Source organism: Acanthopagrus latus, chromosome 22 (assembly GCF_904848185.1).
Source record: "Acanthopagrus latus isolate v.2019 chromosome 22, fAcaLat1.1, whole genome shotgun sequence".
Taxonomy (NCBI): Eukaryota; Metazoa; Chordata; class Actinopteri; order Spariformes; family Sparidae; genus Acanthopagrus; species Acanthopagrus latus.
Genome location: NC_051060.1, coordinates 13,546,111 through 13,566,874, shown reverse-complemented (window position 1 = coordinate 13,566,874; position 20,764 = coordinate 13,546,111). Strand labels below are relative to the sequence as shown.

The 20,764-nt window shown below is 44.0% G+C and overlaps 1 protein-coding gene across 3 annotated transcripts in view; it reads right to left on the bottom strand.

The window, feature by feature from the left end:
• Positions 1 to 20,764, bottom strand: part of LOC119012681 (glutamate receptor ionotropic, kainate 2-like) — a 77,715-nt gene that overhangs the window by 14,872 nt on the left and 42,079 nt on the right. For all 3 annotated transcript variants that reach the window (XM_037086707.1, XM_037086708.1, XM_037086709.1), the window contains 5 exons: positions 7,200 to 7,343; positions 6,330 to 6,437; positions 6,107 to 6,220; positions 5,763 to 5,969; positions 3,942 to 4,165 (listed from right to left, as the gene is read on the bottom strand). In XM_037086707.1, the coding sequence (XP_036942602.1) occupies positions 3,942 to 4,165; positions 5,763 to 5,969; positions 6,107 to 6,220; positions 6,330 to 6,437; positions 7,200 to 7,343 (797 nt within the window). The remainder of the gene's footprint in view (positions 1 to 3,941; positions 4,166 to 5,762; positions 5,970 to 6,106; positions 6,221 to 6,329; positions 6,438 to 7,199; positions 7,344 to 20,764) is intronic.

Genomic DNA, 20,764 nt, shown 5'->3' with positions numbered 1-20,764 from the left:
ATCAGTTTATTGTGAGAACAGATCAATAGGCTGGAATAACACTGTCACTGGTGATAATGTCCCAGAGCGTGATGATCTCTGGAGCCCATTTGGATTCACTGACTCAGGAGCCTTTATGTGATTCCCCCAGCAAGCGCAATCACAGTAACTCTGCTGATGCCACATCCTCCCACACACCCCCAACACGGGATTGTTCTTCTTTTTTCCTACTGGCTTCCCAACAGCCATCTCTACTCCCACACTCTCTAGCTCATTTCCCTTTTTTCCCCCCTCACACTCCCTTCCCCAGCCCAGTACCACCTCCATCCCCCCGAATTGCCTTTCCTGCCCCATGAACCTCCCCCTTTCACCTCCTTGCTGCCTGCCTCGGCTGATTGCCACTGTCTCCGGGTCAGTTGTGGACATTTCTCATTTATTATCCTAAGCAAAAGTGGCACGGCATTAGCGCAGGGTGATTGGGTTAGCGTTAAGCATCAGGATCTGATTGAGTTTGTGCTGAAGTGGGTGATGGAGGGAACATTGCTTATGCAGAGTTGAGGGGCCCATCAGGTGAGGCGGTTTGGGGAGCTTTTCCCCCCTCAGACGTGTGGCATGCTAATAAGCCCATGTGCCAAGTCCTAAAGGTTCAGACTGTGCTGAAAATGCGATGCCGTTTGTCAGCAACGCTTCCAGAGACGTGTATATGTATATATAGTACATGCACCGTGTTTACAAGACCCAGAGCGGCATTTCACATTACCAAACCAAATGTTTTATGTTGGCGGTTTTATGGCAGCACTACTTCCCAGAGACTGCTGTAGATCTACATGCAAGATATGTCACTTGATCTTTCTTTGTTGTTGCAGCAGCCTAATTATCTGATTTTACAAGCATCGGGGATGCGGCAACATTTTTGTCACACTGTCATGTATTTCCTCCGCCTTCCCCCGTGAGATTCATCTAGGTGGACGTGGCTGCGATGACATATTATATTTCTCCCTGTCAACCCCATCAGGATGCCTGATTTGCTGGAATGTCAATGAGCTCGGTCTCCTTGAAACCACCGGCAACAGAAACGGCACGATGGCCTTGCGGAGCTGTGCGGAATGCGGCGTGTGCGCTCGCATGCGCGTACGGTTTTATGACTGCGTGTGTCAAGCCTCTGGCGCATGAATGTTTGAGCCTTTACAGCTGCGTGGGTGTGCGCTTGTCGGTGCATTTGCATTGGCTCAATCACATCCATCTCAAAGTCAAACATTTTCTCTGATGGTTTATTTATGCTGTTGTCGGACGTTATATTTAGTGTTAAGCTGCAGCCTGAAGCAAATTGTGGGTGACATCCGATATGTGCCGTAGGGCAGGTAAATCTGTGTAAATCCATACAACACACACACACACACTGATTGAATTGTATTCGTCCCCCTCAGTGTCTACACGTGTCTTCTGTATGCACCGAGCCCGGCGGCTCCTCTGTATGACCTTTGCCTGCAGCCGTCCCGTATTCCTGCGGGCCGTGTTCTGCACACCGATCACCAGGAAGAAGGCGATGTGGAACATGCGGACGTAAGGTCACCTCCTCACACTGAGCACCAGGGACATTGTCGAATTGCACACAGAATTCTAAAACAATTCTTCTCCCTGTCTCTTTCCTCCGCTCCCGTTCCTCTCCTCCTTCGCCCCGTCCCCGGCCACAATAACACAACACGCTCCCTCCATTAACTGTCTGTTGGATTCAATTACTCTGGCTGGCATTATGGATCTGCTGCCTTTCTTCTCTCAGGCCAAGTTAGGGGGCTGTGTCGGGGGTGTTATAATCATAGGGTCCGGGACTGGGACAAAACTGCAACAGCCTGTAATTACATGTAAACACGTTATAATGCAATTTAAATCATCCGTTCCTCCTGGCAGGTGGACATTGCGTACAAAGGGAAAAAAAGGTTTTGCAATCTGAGAGAGAATGCCATTTCTTTTGTTAATAAAGAGAGGAATCAATTCAACCACAAACAGAGCTTGAAGGAACCGCTGAGTGAACTGTATTTCTCCGGAGCTTGAAATGAGATTGCTTATTTAGTCAGAGAAAAAAGAAAGCATGTATATGTGTGGGAAGCGGCCCGAAGACGTGAATCCCTGGTGAGATTGAGGTGTTTAGTGTTTTATTGTGCAAAACCGGGACTTCATAAGCTCCCTCATCAGGGGATTAAAGAAAATAATATGCTATTCATCTGGGGGATTGACCAATCAATCAGGGGCTGTGCGATCAATACTACAATTATGAGACAAACCAGCTCAGCGAACTGTTAAAAGGAAAAAAACAAACACTGTATTTCAGATTTAAACTCCGCTGAATACTTTTGGTGTGAGGGCAAGCACTATTTATTGCCATGGTGTGCAAAAAAAGGGGCACTGTGCATGCACTCAGACAAGAGCATTATAATTTAATAAGCACCGAGGCCATTTCAATTCCAAGCAGAAGAATATCAATGTAACTGCATGCTAATCACTTACCCTGACCAAGCGTGGAAACAAAAAGGGGGAGGGTTATTTATTTGCATATTCTGAACTAACTTAGGTGACAGTTGCTGCTTTCCTCTCATATGATCATTTTGCCGGTAACATTTTGATGGAGCGTGCATTAAACCAAACCCCTCAGGATGGAAGCAGTGAAGAAGAGGAGCCGTGGGGGTTAACACACATCTTCCTACATCGGTCATGCATCGGGGGGGTTTTTGGGTTGGGATGGGCGGATTTATAAAGACATGTGTAAGAACTGTACTTGTGCAACGTCAGCATTGTACTTGTACATTTCTTACAGCCGATTTTAGAGATATAACGCATAGCTGGTTTTATTGTTGCTGAGGCTTGCGTAAATACGCCCCGAACAGTGTGAAGAATCTGCTGATTTTAAAGGCCATACCAGTGTTTTTACTTTGTGAGGTAACAAAATCAGATTTAAACTGATTCCTTTTTTTTTATTACCGTCTTTGTTATCTTTATCAAAGCGACTTCATCAGTGAACGGTGACAAGGCAATTGTGTGTGTGTGCGCGTGTGTGTGTGTGTGTGTGTGTGTGTGTGAGGCTCTGAAATTTGACATTTGTTGTTTTGGGCAGCCAACTGCTGACTGCAACTTTTCAAAAAAACTGTCAGATGCTTTGGCTGTATTCAAAGGGTCATGACAATCCAACCCTGATAAAAAATAAAGAGTTTTTAAAGATATATGTATATGTTCACAACTACAGCTTTTACCCTCCTATGTAGGCAAATCTTACAGTATGAATAATGCACCCTTTACCAGCGTCTTGTTCGGTCAGTTGCTGCTGCCTAAAGACAGTAATGCACCATCAGTGCGCCTAAACACACACCTCATTTTAAGACCAAGGTGCAGGTAGGCTCAGGTACATTTGCCATTTACACAAAGCGGCAACGCCTCTGTTGAGATACACTGCGTTAGAGAGTTAACGTTGCTAAATGAAACATCAGCTTTTCAGCAGCAGTGGAGGTTTGCTTATTGATAAAGACCACAACTCCCATGGTTCCATGCTGCTTTAGATCATCAAATGAGAGCTTTTGCTGTCACTGTTTTGATTTTGAAAACCCTAGCTGCAGAAATATCACATTCTGAATATAAAAACAAATGGGAAAAGATCAACAGTAGTAAAGTGTATAAGGAAGCTTGCAGAAACACTGGTATGGGCCTTTAGATTTGATATTCTGTTGTTGGAGACCATATCTACATCACTGAAGGCACCTGAGAATAAAGAGGCTGCCTCTTGCAGTACTGCTTTTTCAAGCAGTCACAGCTTGATGACTTTCGGTGAATGAATTCCCCTTTTCAAGTCCGGAGGGAGCAACTGCTGTGTGTTAGTCAAAGCAGGCAAACAGTGAGGGAGGAAAGGAAGCGGGGGAAGGAAGGCGGGAATGAGGAAGGAAGAAAGGGAAAGGGAGGGAGGGTTGACATGTTACCTGGCTATGACAAACAGCACACAACTGACACCCAAGCAAGCCAGCAGAATATACATCCAGATATCGGGCGAGAGGGGATTGAGGAAGGAGAAGACTCCGGGGTTGGTGCCGTTGGGCTTGCGGTACAGGATACTTATTCCCAGTGTCATGAAGGGCTTCGAGAAGTCGATGACCTTCTCTCTGACGTAGGTGATGGCCAGAGGAGCCACCGCCAGGTCCGCTTTCTGTAATGAGATAATTGGGGTGGAGTGGGAGGAGGTTAGGGGTTTGAGTCCACCAATAAAAGACAACCAATTGAATTAACATCTGATTTCTGTCGACAGCTGGCCGGGTCAATATGTAGAGGAGGGAGAGCCACGACAGAGGAGAGGAAATAGCTGGGGTCATTAGTTCAGATAGATTAGCAGGTAGGAGTTTTTTTGTAAATTACAGGTTATATGTCTGCTCCTTCTTATGTGCCGTCAGAGGTGAATCATGAAGGTAACTATTGTGGGATTAGATATATCTATGACAAGTGCACTCTGTGTCCCCTCTCAACATAAGATTAGCGTCCTTGGTGCTAAGCACTTGCTGTGAGATATTTCTGCATAAAACCTTCGAGAAATACTTTTTCCTTTAACAGAGTTTTACAGTGAATCTTCTGTTTTCTCCTTCAGTCTTTTTCAGATTGTGGAGGTGGTGCCCCTTTCGTTTTCATGCTACCTGACAAATTACAATTTATGACATTGGAAAGTAAGACATGTACATTACTTTCCATGAAATGTCTTATCAAAATGGCTGCAAGTGACAATTATGTAATATTAATGAATGTTAAAACATAGTCTGACAGAAGCACAAGAAGATAGCTGTAATTAGATTAGCAACTTGGCTCAGTAATGTCAGCTAAACAGCAACATGCACATGAAGCTTGCTAACGTTAGCCACCATAAACTACTGGTCATACCAGACCAAGTCAGAGCCTCAGAACATCTATAAATTGAGCAATGGAGTGTGTTTATTACCTCCGCCAAGGAGGTTATGTTGGTTGGTTTCTTTGTCAGCAGGATTTCACAAAAACTACTAAATGGATTTCTAAGAAACCTGGATGGAGTTTGGGTCTCGGCCCAGAATAGACCACATTAACTTTTGGTGCGGATCCCCAGATAAAATGGGACAGATCCAGGAACGTTTTCTCACTTTCTTTAACTTTTGAGATTCTTTCGACACTTTCTTGCCGAGACCTTGATGAAAAAAATCAGCTGCATTTAGGTGGCTGGTATCTGTGAGCGAAAAGTTTGATGTGGATCCTCATTAAAATCCAGATCTAACAGATTTAAATAGGATTTCATAGAAGGGTAGTCTTTTATCAGCTGCTACACTGAAACAAATTAGGGTAGAAACAGGGAACTACCACCAATGGGCAGCCGAGATAATGGGGATTCGGAGAACAGATATAGCGGAGCAGCCGAACATTTCAATGTTTTGCAATAGTGATGCGGTAACTATAAAACCACTAGGAATGAGGCCAGTTGCTGCAATGGAAAAAAAGAGTAAGATTTCAGATTCTCGATCAAAAACAAATTTATTTGAATTGGAAGCTACTCTAAATGTCCCGAGCATACTGGGAAAGGTTTCGTTAGTCTAGACAAAAACAAAAAACAAAACTGCATACATGTTTAGATATTACTGTTTCAGCCAAGACTGCTGCATTGCATTCTTGTTTAGTATCAGCTTATGAAATGACTTGTGCTTTCAGAGATTTATGGTAACTCCTTCATTTTTTTTTCTTTTTGCATTTTCTCCATGTGACTGTGTGTAACCCTGGTGATATAGCTGACTCACGTGGTCCATGAGCTCCCGCACCATGCCGTTCCATTGACCCGTGCTCTCGTCCAGTGCCCCGTACCTCCCGTCTTCCACTAATCGCACCTCGTAGCGGAACCCGAGGATGCCCGAGAGCTCCCTCAGCAAGTCGATGCAGTAGCCCTCGAAGCGGTCGTTCCCATACAGAGGCTTGTCTGACTTCTTAAACATCACATAGGGCTCCTCCTGCACACGGGAAAAAATAAATTGGTGTAGTAGCACGTCTGCCAGTTCTGTATTAGATATTGAGCTGTTTGTTTTTTTTTTTCCTGTGTGTATTTGTTGACTGTGCGTGTGTGTGTTTTAATTTGTTCTGTGTCTACCAGGATGGTGGATACACGCAGGGATTTGTTAGCCAGAGAATCTGTGATGTTGGACGTCTTGCTTTTGTGAGTCTCTGTCATATTTAGGCCGCTGGGAGGATCCCATGTTCCAATCTGTTGAAACAATTCAGTGTCAAGTTTATATCACCTTGTCTTGTCGACTGATAGCAGTACGATGCCCAGACTTTCTGGCTCAGAAGCACGCATTGACTGTGTGACAAACCTTCTCCAGCCCCTCCTCCTTCAGACTGATGACGTCCAGGTCGAAATCTGTCCTCAGCCCATTGGTCTTGTTGAAGAGAACACGTCCGGTCAAACCGTCCCAGTGAGCCTGCAGACAGCAGCATAATAAACTAAGATCCTCGGCTCTCAGCGGAGTCATTCCATTAACCTTAAGGTATCGTCTCTCCCGACAATATCAATCCTTCCACTAACCATTAAACTTTTTTCCGTCCCAATTATGAATTCTGTCTGGCTCTCCCCTCACTGTCTATCTCGACAACATAACAAGAAACAATAAGGCAGCGAGGATGGAAGCGGGTTTGACAGGTAAGAGTTCATTATGCATGTGGTTCATTGTGCTTGAAGTTTTACTTCAAAGCCATTGGAGGAACAGACGGGCATGGAGAATGATAGCCGACACAGGAGGGGGAGGAAGTGCAGCTACTACAATGGCTCGTTCTGAAAATTACCTGCAATGATACCATCCACGGAATGAAAGAGCTTTGTAGAACAAAGCAAATGGCTGACCCTGACTAGAGTTAAGGAGACACACAGAGGCTTTGATATAGGCACCGGTGGAGATATGCACGGAGGAGAACGGAAATGAGACATCACAAAAAACACGTCGTTAAATGTGGATTGCACAGAGGACATCATCATGAACGTTACTGAGATTAAGCAATAAACTTGTTAATGACGTTTAAATGGGTTTCAGCATGATGATCACAAGAGAAAAGACGATGCTGCAGAGGTTTACAAAGGAAATACTTGCAAACACGTGATTGCACCGATCAATATAATGTGGCCAAACCACAGCGTTCAGCAGATTAGTCAGAGGTCGAGGCAGGGTTCACACTGACGGGCCTTGTACCTCTTTGATGAGGCTGATGAAACGGCCCCCGAAGCGCCACGGCTTGTGGCGGTTGCACTGCAGAGAGCTGACGGTGATCTGCTGCGACTGCTGCACTGCCACGGCCACCACGTGCACGGCGTCGTACATCAGCGCCGCGTCCGTCTGCAAACAGAAGGCGTAATATCATTAGGCATTTTTATAACACCTGCCAATACATCTGTCCACATGACCTTTTAATCGGGCCATTTGTTCACCTGCGGAGGAACATAAGAAACTGTGTGAGGTCTCGGGTGACTTGCTTTACTCTTTAGCCGGGACAAGAGAACATAAATTAGGAGTAATGCCAGCGGTAAATGCCCTGCACAAATGGCACAGTGTCTCAGCCTGTTAGTAAAAATACCCGACCACTGTCTGAGGCGATGAGAAAGCTCCGCCAGGGAGAGTCTCTCGGTGGAAGGCTGGCCTGTCACGGTGAAGACTAATGGGTCCTGATGGGTGCGCTTCTTCTCCCGAAAGAGGGAAATGCAAAAACAGGCGCCAGTGCAGATGGGACGACTCTGACTGACAGACTTGGTGTAACATGCTAAGCACATGGCACAAAGCAGAGCTGGGGTACACGGTGAGCTGCATTGAAAAGCCTGGATGACATCCGTCCGTTGAACCCCAGTAATAAGTCATCAAAGGGAGTAAATGCTCGAGCTGGAATTTATCACACCGACATGCTGAGATTTATCTTCACAGCTCTGCCCTGCACACATGAACTCCTTTCACACTGTCTGTCCTCACAGTTCGAGACTCTCCACATTCACCCAGGTCTACACATTACAGCTCAGCTCAGATCCTCTTTCCATGGTCCCGCACAGGCTGAAATACACTGTGGTGATCTTATTTGACAAGTCCTGGGTGACCAACCTGCGAGGGAGTATGAAAAATGACTTTGAGACCGCGGAGCATCTGCAGCTATAGGGTCTTTGTGAAAGCACTGGGCTGTCAGAGAGAATGAGCCGGGCTCCAGAACAGCTAGGCGCACAGCAGGAGACCAGCGCGCTGCTGTTCAGCTCATATCAGCTCCCTATGCTGCCTCTATAGGTGCAGTGGAGCATCCATGCCATCCATGTGGGAGAAAAGGGAAAACATGAAGGGTCTGGAGGGGCAGAAATTATGTTACATGCAGAATTCATCCGACTAATATTCATGGTGACAGCTCGATTACAGACATAAACTTCCAAGAGCAAACCAGAGAGGAAGGGAGGGAGTATGTGTGGCTGTGGCAGATTGTAGGTTTTTAGCTTTCCCCCTCGGTTCTCCTGTGCTTTTGGAGCTGGCGACTGCTGATGTCAAAGGGAGCAGCAGATCAGAGGACGGTAAAGCCATCTCTGCACTCTTTCATCCCCACTGCTTCCTCGAGAACGGGAACAGCTAGTGCCATATCTGCTCTCCCAGTGCTGGTTATGTGTGGATGTGTGTGTGTGTGAGTGTGTGTGTGTGCGCGCTAATGTTGTGGGTTTCATGGCAAATACTGATTACGAAAAGAGCCATCCTGCTAATCTATTTCTTGAATAGTGGAGGGGGGAGGAGAGGGAGTAAACACACAGTCAGTATCCAAACACTATTTTCTCCACTGAAGGGAAAGTTCATTGCATGCTATCATCCAGTCATTGTGTTAGCGACTAAATTGAATCCAGACTTATTTTTATTTGTTTCACGCATGTCTTCTTACAAACGGCTCAATCCGATCTCAGAAAAAAGTTGTTCTAATCACCTTCAGTTTCATTCTACCTCACAAGTAACATGATACACTTGGAGTTCATTTTGGAAATGATAATCGTTCGACTGTGTCATGGTGGAATTCATGCAATTCAAATTAAATCTGCCCTCTACCACTGCTTTACTTTTAGCTTTTGACCTTTTGACTTTCCAGCAATGACCCGGACTCTTTCCTTCCAGAATCGATTGAAACCACATTTCTATTCTTCTATCGACACGCTCTTTATTCATTTGGGTCAAACTACAACACAGGTCTTGCTCAGTAAATCATTAAATATACAGTATAAATATAGTCTGTGGAGAAAAAAAAATCTGACATCTTGTTTGCTTAAAATTTCTGACAAAAGAAGAATAGAACTGATTTCGATTTTTTAGATTTGATTTTTGGAGTTTTGCTTGGAAGTTTACTTTTCATCAGTGGCGGTCTCAGGATGACTGAGGGCACTAATGACAGTGGCAGGGGCAGGGGCAGGGGCAGGGGCAGGGGCAGGGGCAAAAGGGGTACCAGCTGTACGAGGTGGAGCACCATGTGCACAAAGGGCGCTGAAAGGTCACCCGAGAGGGCACTTTATCATGATCCTCCCTCGAGTCCACCAGTGCTTTTGGCACTATTTCATGATTGATTATTAAAGGTATAATATGTAGAATATGTCCAGAATGCGATGATCACTCATATTTTCGCTCAGTTAGCTGTGGTTGGTACACTGGTGCACAGGGGGAGTCACCACGGATTTGGCTGCCTGAGGTGAGATTAAAGACTGCAGGACACCAAACTGGGTTTGAACACAGACTTCAGGACAGACTGAGGCCAGTTTGACAACAGAGGGATACAGCATGGAGGTGATTAACAGCCAGTCTTAGCAAGACTAACTTCACGGATGACAAGAGGAGCGTGCAGTGTCATTGGAACGACAGAGTTGGACATTTTCAGCAGGTAAAAACGGCGTGCGGAGCTGGAATATTTCCCATTTTAGTCACTGAACTGAGGATTTATAACGAGAAACCTGGAGGTGACTGGAGGCAGACAATCCACACTGTTTTGGTTTAATTTAGTTTCATGTTGAGTTTGAATGCTTCGGTGTAGTAAAAAAAAACAGAACTAATAGTTTTCATTTGTTCATTTGTCATTTTGTGAGATTATCTGTCACACTAACAAGCTGGTATTTATCTGCCAGATGAAACAGACTGTCTCCTGTTGCGCTACAAAAGTCGTGTTAAAAAACTGGATTTGCTCAGGCTAGCTGGTTGGCGTGCCATCTTAAATAGACACATCTGCAACACAAGACAAAGACGTCTTTGACATAATGTCAGCACTGTTTCTTCGCACTGTGTTGATAATGTTCAATTCTGTCCGTATCATAAAAATTGCTCCTTTAAATCCAGCTGGCATATTTCAGCACAGTGTCCCCAGGGTGCACTCCGCCTCTCAACCAGTGTCAGCTGGGATCGGCTCCAGCCCTCCACGACCATCAAAAGACTCAGTGGGTGCAAATGACGGATGGATGGATTGGACATTTTAGCACACTCTTGATAAGAGAATTGTCTTAACGATAGAGACTTCTATACAAGGGTTTATATATGTGAGCCGCATCCTGTTCCACTCGGGGAAAAAAAATCCTTACAACATGCTTTAATGACAATTTCATGGAGTGATTCAAAAACAATATATAGATGCTTCATCAGCAGCAGTGTAAAGAGCATTTTATATGGGCCACATTAAAGAAAGGAATTTGTTTATTGAAACATAAAGAATGATTTGGCTGCAGGACACATCAGCTTATTTGAGAACAGGAGTTTATGTGATGTTTTACAGTATGAACGCCGTTCTGCTGTGTTTTCACTCTGAGGACAAACCACTCCGCCAAATCACCCATCAGCCTCTTTGTTTGAATGATTTATGCCGTTCTATTAGCTTACCCCTCCGACGTAACAACCATTCCTGGATATATTTCCTCCATCTTTTAACTTTTGATTGCCGTGATACATCAAATATTGTCTGGCTCAAATGATTTATATGGCAAAGATCTTTTCCCTACTTGCCTTCAGAGCAGAACAATTCCTGAAAATCCCTTTGTGATGGAAACAAAGGGAGGCTGGCATCAAGTGGAAGACGGAGAGATCAAGGGGGGAGGAAAAACGTGAAATGATGGCTCACAGCTCTGGCAGATTGCATTCAATTTAAAAACAATCCAAGAGCGATCTTGATATTTATTTCAGAGCCAAGCGCAGATCCCTTTGGGGTGTTTTAAGTGCTTTAAGTGAAACCAATCTCGAACCCCTGGGGCACTCAAACAGCGAGGGGAAAGGGGTTTCAAACAAAATGCCCAAAACTCCTGTAGCCTTCTCTCTCTCTCTCTCTCTCTCTCTCTCTCTCTCTCTCTCTCTGTCTGTCTGTCTTTCTCTTCACTCTCTCTGTCAAACACCCACATCTGAAATAACACAATCCCCTTCTGCCTCAATTAAAATACCAGTCCAGACACTGTTTGCATTCATTCTAATGACTCACATCGTTCCCACACCTTCCTTTAACGTCTCGGTTCGCCTATGCATTTTGCCCTTTATCATAAACGCCAAACATCAGGAACGTACAGACATTAACACGCGCGCAAGAGCCAATTAGCGAGATGTGTGTACGCCGCACACACAAAACAGGAGCACGATCAGATGAAGCGAAGAACCTCGAGCCGCAAGCTTCCCAGAGGCACGGCTCATTTGTCGTAGTTGCATGCAGTTTCCTCATTTAGAGCAGGTGAACGGCAAACTCCACAGAGCCGCCTGCCGTGTGTGTGTGTGTGTGTGTGTGTGTGTGTGTGTGTGTGTGTGTGTGTTTACACAAATATATTCCCCTCCGCTGCATCAGTATTCACAGCAGCTCTCCACCTGTGCATAATTCCATAATTCCTCTGATAATGTTGCACCCTGAAAAATGACGTCTCCCTTTCTCTTCTCACCTCTTCTCAATCAGTCATCCTCCTCCCAGAATTCCTCTGAACACACGCGCGCACACACACACACACACACACACACACACACACACACACACACACACACACACAGGCACGCACACACACACACGCGCACACACACTTCTAGCCGTCTGGTGATGGACGTGTGCTGTGCTTGCTTGTGTACAGTGGAACTCCTCTGTTTATACATATCATATACATCTGATTAGCCCTAATGAGATTAGCACTGACCTGTTATTCACCATGCATCGCTGGGCTGCAGCTGCCAGACACAGAGCAACAGCGTGCGCGCACACACACACGCACTCGCTCACACACACAGGCAGCATTGCCATCAGCATCAGAGTCACAGTGTCAGCGGGAGAGAGAGAAGCTCATTGTTTTCTTGAAGCTGAAGTCACTTTGCCCTCAGATCACAGACAGACCCATGGGGTTTGATGATTTGATAGAAGAAGGAGGCAATTATTCATTTCATTCCATAGTTTATATGTATTTGTGCTGCTTCACTGCACTGTCGGTGCGAGTATTTGCTATTCGAGTCACAATTTCGGCTGTCAGATAAATTACGCCGTTTCTCAACTTTGTGATTTTTGGCAATTAAATCTCCACTAGTCGAGCAGAGTTTTCTGTAAACAATACGCCGTGATTTAGAACTTCTATTTCAATCACAATACCCAATCTCACTCACTCCCCTACTGAGTGAGACAATGTTTTTATCCATTTGTTTTATCTGCAAAAATGAGATTCCCATGGGGAGCATGGCCACTGTTGAGAACTGTCTGTACATAATTAGTGTTGAATTCCAACTTTTGAGGGAAATACTGCCTCCTGAAGAGCAGCTAGTTGGCGAGCTAACCGCAAACAAAAGGATACTCTGACAAAAAATGAGGCTGCATAACTCTTCCAAATTATATCACCAATAATGAGGTTGATGAGGTTATTGGAACAGATACCAATTTGCTTTCTTGCTGACCAGAATATTGAGACTGCCCTTAAATCTAACCATTCAACATTAAACTGGATCATTCAGTTAGTTAGCTTAGCTTACCATGACGACTAGCATTAATTGTCCGGAGGGAACAAAAACAACAACACATTGGGGTTTTACTGTGATGTTATGTCATGCACAGGTCAGCCTGTCTTTTTTTATGTTTCTGGTTTTGTACCAAACAAACTAAACAAACCATAGAATTAGTGGGATAAACAGGTGCTGGCAGGCGGATTTCATTATTTCCATGAAATTATTGATTTTCTTGCAAGATCCAACTTACTCTGACCCTGATTCGAGTATCAAAACCACAAAGCTGTCGAGGCTTTTGTCATCCAAAAATGGCAGACACAAGCCTATTGTGCACATAAACGTATATGTGGTCTTGCAGTAACATATAATGCCAACACTTTATTCTAGTGACTGAGCTGCAATGTTCTATTTTTTTGCTCCCTTTAGTGGTCTACTATTAGAGACATTAAATTGTAATGTAAAATGTAACCATATATTTCTGGCACTGATGTGCACCATGAGACCCTGGGTGAGGCAAAACGGAGCCAGTGCATTGAGAATTGTGCAAACTTTCACTTCCAGCACAAAAATGAAAAGACAACAGTTGGAAAAACTCTGAAATGTGAGATGTGATTTATGGGGCATATTATGGCTGTTTCAGGCCTCCTGGCAAAGAAGGGAGTGCAGCCAGTTTCTGATCATTCTGGTGGGGAAAAAAAGCCCTCGGGTGACTGCGGCTCAGTGTAGTGCCATCTTTCTCCCTGTCCCTTACTTTTCCACTCTGTCTCCCTTCGTCCTTTTCTTTCTGACCGTCTATGTTCTGCCCCAGTCCCTCTACAGTCCCTCCTCCCTTCACTTCTGTCTACTCCTCTCTTTTATCCCCTTTGTCTTTATTCCAGTGTCTTCTCTCTGCCTTCCCCAGTTGCTCGCTACAGTATTTCACTGAGCTCTGTGCGAGTGTTGCCCAGATTGTGGGTAAAAAGGGAGGGGGGGGGGGCCTTTGCCAGTGCAGTCGCTGTCATTTTTCCTCTTTTTCTTTTGTGCGTTGGAGGTTTAATCCCTTTCTCACATTGCATTTCCACATGCTGAGGCAACAGAGCAGAGTTGCTGCATTTCATTTTTTCCCCCCCAAAATGAGGTTTTTGTCACAGGGATGTAAGGCTGGCTTCTTCTGACGAGGACCCCTGGGTAACAGATCCATTGATGGTGCTGGATTTATGTGAAAGCACATTCATGGTTTCATTGTAGATTTAAGCGCACTTTAAAAGGGGGATGAAGGACTACACTGCAGAGTTTTTGGGTTTAAAGGAGAGGGTCCTGCGGGAGTCAAGTGGGAGCCGGCAGAACTCTGATGTATGTTTTTAAGCACTGATATTATTACAGTATCCCTATATTATCAAATACTGTGATATACATGAACATCTACTCTGACCCTGCATTGTTATATACTATGTCTAAGTGATACTCACAAGATATTGTACACAGTATATCTGAACTTTGGGAAAAAAGTCAAAAGGGGAGGCTGTTAGTGAGCTCATAAAACATTAAAAACAAACTGTTTGTTTAAATAGCTGAATGGGAGAAGCAGTTCAAACATGCACAGGCTGCTCATGATAACTACCTAGTCCCTCTTCTGTTTGTTCCAAACAAACCACCGGTGCTGCTGCCAAAAATACATTTTTGTGCACCAGGTTTTTCTCTATAAAAAAAGGCTAATTTTGGGTGAAAAAGCAATAAGCAAAAAAGTCTACAGCCACGCTTGCCACTCTGAGAGGCTTCACTGAAGAGTGCTTTTAACTAAATGCTAATGTCAGCATGCCAACTTGCTCACATTGACAACGCAAACATGCTGATGTTTAGCAGGTAATGTTTGCTGTGTTGATCATGTTAGTTATGCCTGTTGGCATACGAAGCACTCATGACCAAGCGCAGGTGAGGCTGATGGAAACGTCACACATTCGAAATTTGACGTTGATGTTTGTTTGTTTATCTCATCAAGGGACAAACAAAATGATTACAAAACCACAGAAGCTGGAGGGAAGGTTGGGTCAAAAAAACTATTTCAGATCCAAATTTTTACACCTTAACAATACAATCGCGTTTGCTTTTGATCATTCGCCCACCATTAAGTTTGAGTCTTGGTCTGTGGTCTGATCCCCTGTCCGAGAGGAAAAGCCAGGGGATCACCAAAGTCAGTTGCATTTATCCATTGCAACTGACTTTGTGTCCAAAACTTTATGGCAGTCAATCCAACAGTTTTGTCCGCCATGGCCTTGAGCCAATGCCGCTAGCATGGCTTAAAATGTACCACATACTTCTTCTAAGTGTCTGCACACAAGCAAAATCCAATATGATGCGTGCCTGACTATTTTATTAAATCTGACAAAAGGGGCTGTGGATGCTCTGAGCAGTGGTGTCCCACCAGACCCTTCAGGCAACAGCATGCAGTTGGCAGCACTGTCCTCTTCAGAGTCCACTCTAATTAGCACCACGCTGCCTAACCTACATCTGATTAAGTGGCTGTTTAACATGATGGCCTTTCCTCATATTTAATCAGCCTCCAGCTAGGTTTAGCTAAAGAGGCTAGTAGGTGCCTACTCCACAGGTTTTCTCTTCCAGTAAGTCCATCAGTCACACTGTTTAAAATTTCCAGGAATAACAAAGCTTTTATCACTCAAACCACTTGTAAGCATCTGTGAAACATGGCCTGTGATTAAATGGCAGGTCATTTAAAACTGGGCTTCATCAGAGACACAGGTTAGAGCTGGACTCCATCGAGTGGAGGAGGAGAGAGGGAGGGTTTGTTGGAGGGCTGAACAGCTCCGCGCATTTCGCCACCATCTGGTGGACTGTGTGGCCAGAGAGAGGGAGAGAGTGAGGATGCAGGCGGTATTGAGCGAGTCAACATTTGATTCATAGTGTAAACAGCACAGGCAGTGTTAATTACATCTGGGCTGCTGCTAAACAGTGGGTTTTTTTTTGCAGGGACCTCTACAGAATACCTGGGTAGGAAGATTCTATTAATTTCAAAAACAGGTATTACCAACATCTCTGGCTATCCTCATGCGGATGTTACATGAGAATATGCTTTGATTTACTGTGATCATAATGCCAGCATGTGTTCCTGCTTGTTTTCCATACATGCATATAGGACACATGTCTTCTTAAATTTCTTAAAAGTTGTATTCGTCATTTTGTCTATGTGCATGTCTATGCACATACTGGTATATGTACATAAGGTGTGCAGCAGTTGACATTTTCCGAACTCAGTAGCAATATCTCAGCACCATATAACACTCCACTGCAGATGTCTACAATGGACTTTGTAAAAGTGCACATTATGACCTCTATTAGATTGTACTATTATTGGATGATTAATATTTAACATATAGCTGAGGTAGAGTTAAATTGAAATATGTTGAGTGATTAAACTGCCAATGGACATGGTTCTGCTTTAACGTATCATTATGGGGTAAATGTTGATTGCACAATGTATTGTCTATGGAATAGATATAATATTTTTTCTGCCACCAGGGACAAAGACTACCAGGAAAATGAAGACTGACTAGAGATCTGGGCAGCATAGCACCATTTCAATCTGCTTTCAGATTTCCATTCTAAACTTAATTAATAAATTGACTCGTTTTGTTCTTGGATGTTGGTGGTTTGAAAATGGAAGGTTATCCAGTGGTGGCAACAATAACACCACTTCGAGGCACTAGGGAGCAGGAAAGTTGTCTGTTTCCTGGCAACGTTCTGCAACTCTTACCTTTAAGTACCACCTTCAAAGTCATTCTGATGATACAAAGTCTTGTAACAGGGTGAATGGTGTCTCTGCCGCTCCGCCCCCCTATCACTTGTATCTGCACTATGTAGCTTCAGTGAGCGGGTAGGATCACTGTGTTACATACATGTTTACCTGAAGATACAAGTCAACCCATTTCAGCACATAACATAACAAGAGTTTTGTTTGTAGTTAGCACCTACATTACGTCTGAGAAATCGTTACATGCTTAATCTGCATAATAACCACTAAATATGTTTATCGAATAACTGTAGACTAAAAGTACAACAGCATCACAAAGACTCATTATTGCCTGACGTATTCCAATCTTGTAATATTTCTATGATCATTCAGTAGTGTCCGTGTGGCTGAAAATACACTCCACAGACCAGGCTACCACTGATATAGAATATTTATGTATTCACTTTAATAATTTCCACCACTGCTCATGCATAATTGCATATCTGCTTCTGTGTCTACATGACCATCTGACCTTATAGAGCATAGTTTTTGGCCCATGTCTGTGTATAGATTGTACTGTATTCTTGTGCTTGCACGTTTTCACTAGATGATGATTACATGCTATGTTCATACTATATACATACTGCATAATGTATGCCTGTGGGTGGGTGTATGTGTGTGTATCTGTGTGTGTGTGTGTCGGGGTGGGGGTGGGTGGTCCAGGCTCTCAAAGATGATAACTTGCAGTGAGTTCCCAAGGCCAGCCAGTATCCCTGAGCATGAGTGTCACCATGACACACGCAGCTCCTGCCGCCTGCAGCCGCCTCCAGGGGGGAGTTGTATGATAGTGATCTGATGACGGTTGTAGTCCCTGATTGCACAGGCTTTCATAGTGCTATATAACATCACAAGGCGCATGCTTGCATTACTGTCGAGGAATTTCTGGTGTGCGTTTGTGTGTGTGTGTGAGTACCACTGTATGACGACGTTGTTGGGGTCATTTGTTTCCTCGTTTTAACCTCTCTTTTTTCTCTTTCACGTCACTTTATAAATAGAGAAAGACAATCAGTGAATGAGACATTAAAGTGAAACGTGTTAAAGGGAGCAAAACCAAGGGGAAAAAGATAATACATTTCTCTTTTTAAACTCCCCCTTTTCCCGTCTCTCTCCTGCTGCCTGTTTGCACTCACAAAAGCCCTCTATGGACCGAGGGAGCATCAGTGCTAATAATGTTGATGCTGTGCCAAGCCCAGCTGGTGGTGCCCGGCACAGGGCATCGAGTGTCTGCTCTCCACAGTTGCTGTCTTTAAAAGGCTCTCTCCTCTGCCAACTGGGATCAGAGGGAGGGAGATCACAGTGCTGTAATGGACGCAACCAACCTGTGAAACTGTGTGGAGCCCGGTCTGTTAGCTCTGTCCATCCTGAATCAAATACAACATCAAAGCGTCGTGCTATAATATGTAGCTGCAAGAAAATAGGTGTGTTATCAAAGCGCCGGAGGTCAGCCTGCAGTAGCACCTAATTAGAGCTGGACACATGCTGATTAATGTAATGTATATCATTCATGATATGTACACATATATGCTGATATTTGCTTTTTACAATGTGCACAAATGACAAACAGATCGATTTATTAATGATGTATAAGAAATGCATATACTGTAAGATATTTTAACATTCAAAAAGTCCCTGGTCACTAATTAGCTGACATTCGACGGTGCTAAAATCTGCGCATGATATCACTCATGCTGATAAATCAATCGTCTCCTGAACCAGACAGAACCAGCTGCGCAAAACTGCAATGTGGATATTTAATGTGAGCACTTCAAGTCCACTGTAGTACTTAATTTAGCTGCAGGGAGAAAAGCTGAAGTCAGTTCTGAACAAACAAAATGGATCCCTGAATACTGAATCTAATTTCCAGTAAAGCTCATTTGTGCAGTGATTCATATCGGTCTAAATTACAGTGTGTCCTCAGTTCAATATCATATCGACTGCGCAACACCACATTTGGCTCGATACCCACACCGAGGACCCTCATTTGGTTGAAATATTGTATGAATGAAGCTTGCCATGTGTAGGTATTCTCGTCCCATTGTTGGCCATGTGCTACCTGACAACAAACCCACCGTCGAGGCCAGGCCTGAGCCAAGTCCTCCCCTCAGGAGGTGCGACCAAACGTGGGCAACTGAATTAGACATCTTACAAGCTCAGTGTGTTTCACACTTACATACAGTACAGTACAAACACATGCATGTATGTAAACAAGCATGGTGGTAAAACCAGAGTGTAGCTGCCACCCAGCAGCTATCATCTCTCCTGTTCTCTCTGTGCGTGTGTGGGTGGCTTCTACTCTATTCCCAGTAGTTCTTGTTAATTCAGCGAGGTGTCGGCTCTCTCCCCACTCCTCGTTCCCCCTGTACGTTTCTCTGCAACACTGCAGACTGTATCTCCTAATTTGAAAAGTGAAGTCTATGTTTTAAAGGCACAATCCTAATACTGACGAGTCATCCACCACTAAAAGGAAAAACACGGCATAAAAACCTGCCGTAATAATTTATATCTTTGTTTTATCTGGTGTGCTTTAACAAAACAGGTCCCAGAGTTCAGTTCAAATTAAATGCGTCGTCCACTGGGAACAGTAAATACACCGCGATTGGCGAGCGACCTGTTTGTGTGTTCACAGTCTAGTGAGCTCACCCGAACAAGCTGTGGCTGAGGGCATTCATTGTGTCACTGTTTTAATATAGAAGTCTAATGAAGAAGTAAGCCGAGCTTGCCTTCGAATTGTGCCATTTGCGCGCTCCAGATTTCGTCTCAAGAACAGTATCGAGGGGCTGTGCTACATGCAGATTGCAAATGGCGGCACGTTTTACAAATGCTCAGGAATGAGTTGGAGGTACTGAGTTTGGAGATTTTTTCGTCGTGAAACATGTCGATACTAACAGGATAGGGAATGATCCTGTAATGCAACCCAGCCCGAAGGATGAAGGAGGCCAAACTGTGTAATTATATCATCACTTGATACGCAGGGGTCAAAAAATACTTCTTCTCAGAAGTTTACATTGTGAAAGAAGCAGCTGCACAATTTTTTTAGAGTCCCCCGTGAAATGGCTTGTTTGAAAATCAATCTTTGACCCATTTGGTCTGATAATATTTGGAAAGTCCAGACGAGATTCATGTTAGCAGAGGGCTAGAGCGTAAGTCAGTCTATGGTGCACATGCTCTATGGACCGCACAAAGCAGAGGCAGTCTGGGAGATCCAGGTAGTTTTATACCCAGACGCAGAAGACGGTCTGTTAATCTTTAACAGTCTCTTGCTGACATCACAGTGCTTAATGCGACACACTAATTTGATTGGCTGAGCAGCATCACTTGAGTAATTTACAATGCATGCAACTGATCAGTGAGCTCCCTGAGCCACTAGTGCTGTAAAGGCAGGCAAAGCTGCGCCGTTTAAGATGGAAACATTCTCTCAAAATGAAATAATTTATCTTTTTAATCTGTTGTGGGTCTAGCTGGCAGGTTAAAAAGGGAGACATATTTTGGGATTCCCAAAGGCTCCATACCCAAGGTTGATGGCAACCCCCCTCAAATTACCTACTGCCCGCATGTCGAACTTTTTCGGCTGCCTTGCAAACAGTTCTCCTTACAAATCCATGAATGAGACCTAGTACTTGCATGCATTTATTCCTGTTTTGCAAATATCATGGGGGAAATATATGGTGGCAGTTTCAGAATACCAATAATGTGAATGCTGTATTGCTGTAAAAATGTCAGCTATAACCTTCATAATATCATTAAAATCTTTAGGGTTGTAATTTTAGTTATGGATAATATACAACATTTTAAACCTACCTATGTAGCCATCTCTCTGTTCCCCTCTTTCATCATCTATACGCCACCAAAACTAGATTGGTGTACTATGTGCAGTCAAACAGTGTTTTATGACAGTTTTTTAAGGGGGGTAAGAAAAAGGCAATTAACAGTTCTGTGTAAGAGACAAATGCTGCATTGTTGTTTCTTAAAATCCCTGTCATTAGCTATCATTTACACTATCCTGGAGAAGTTTGCTGATCATGCACGTTCTTGTGCTGATTTAAAG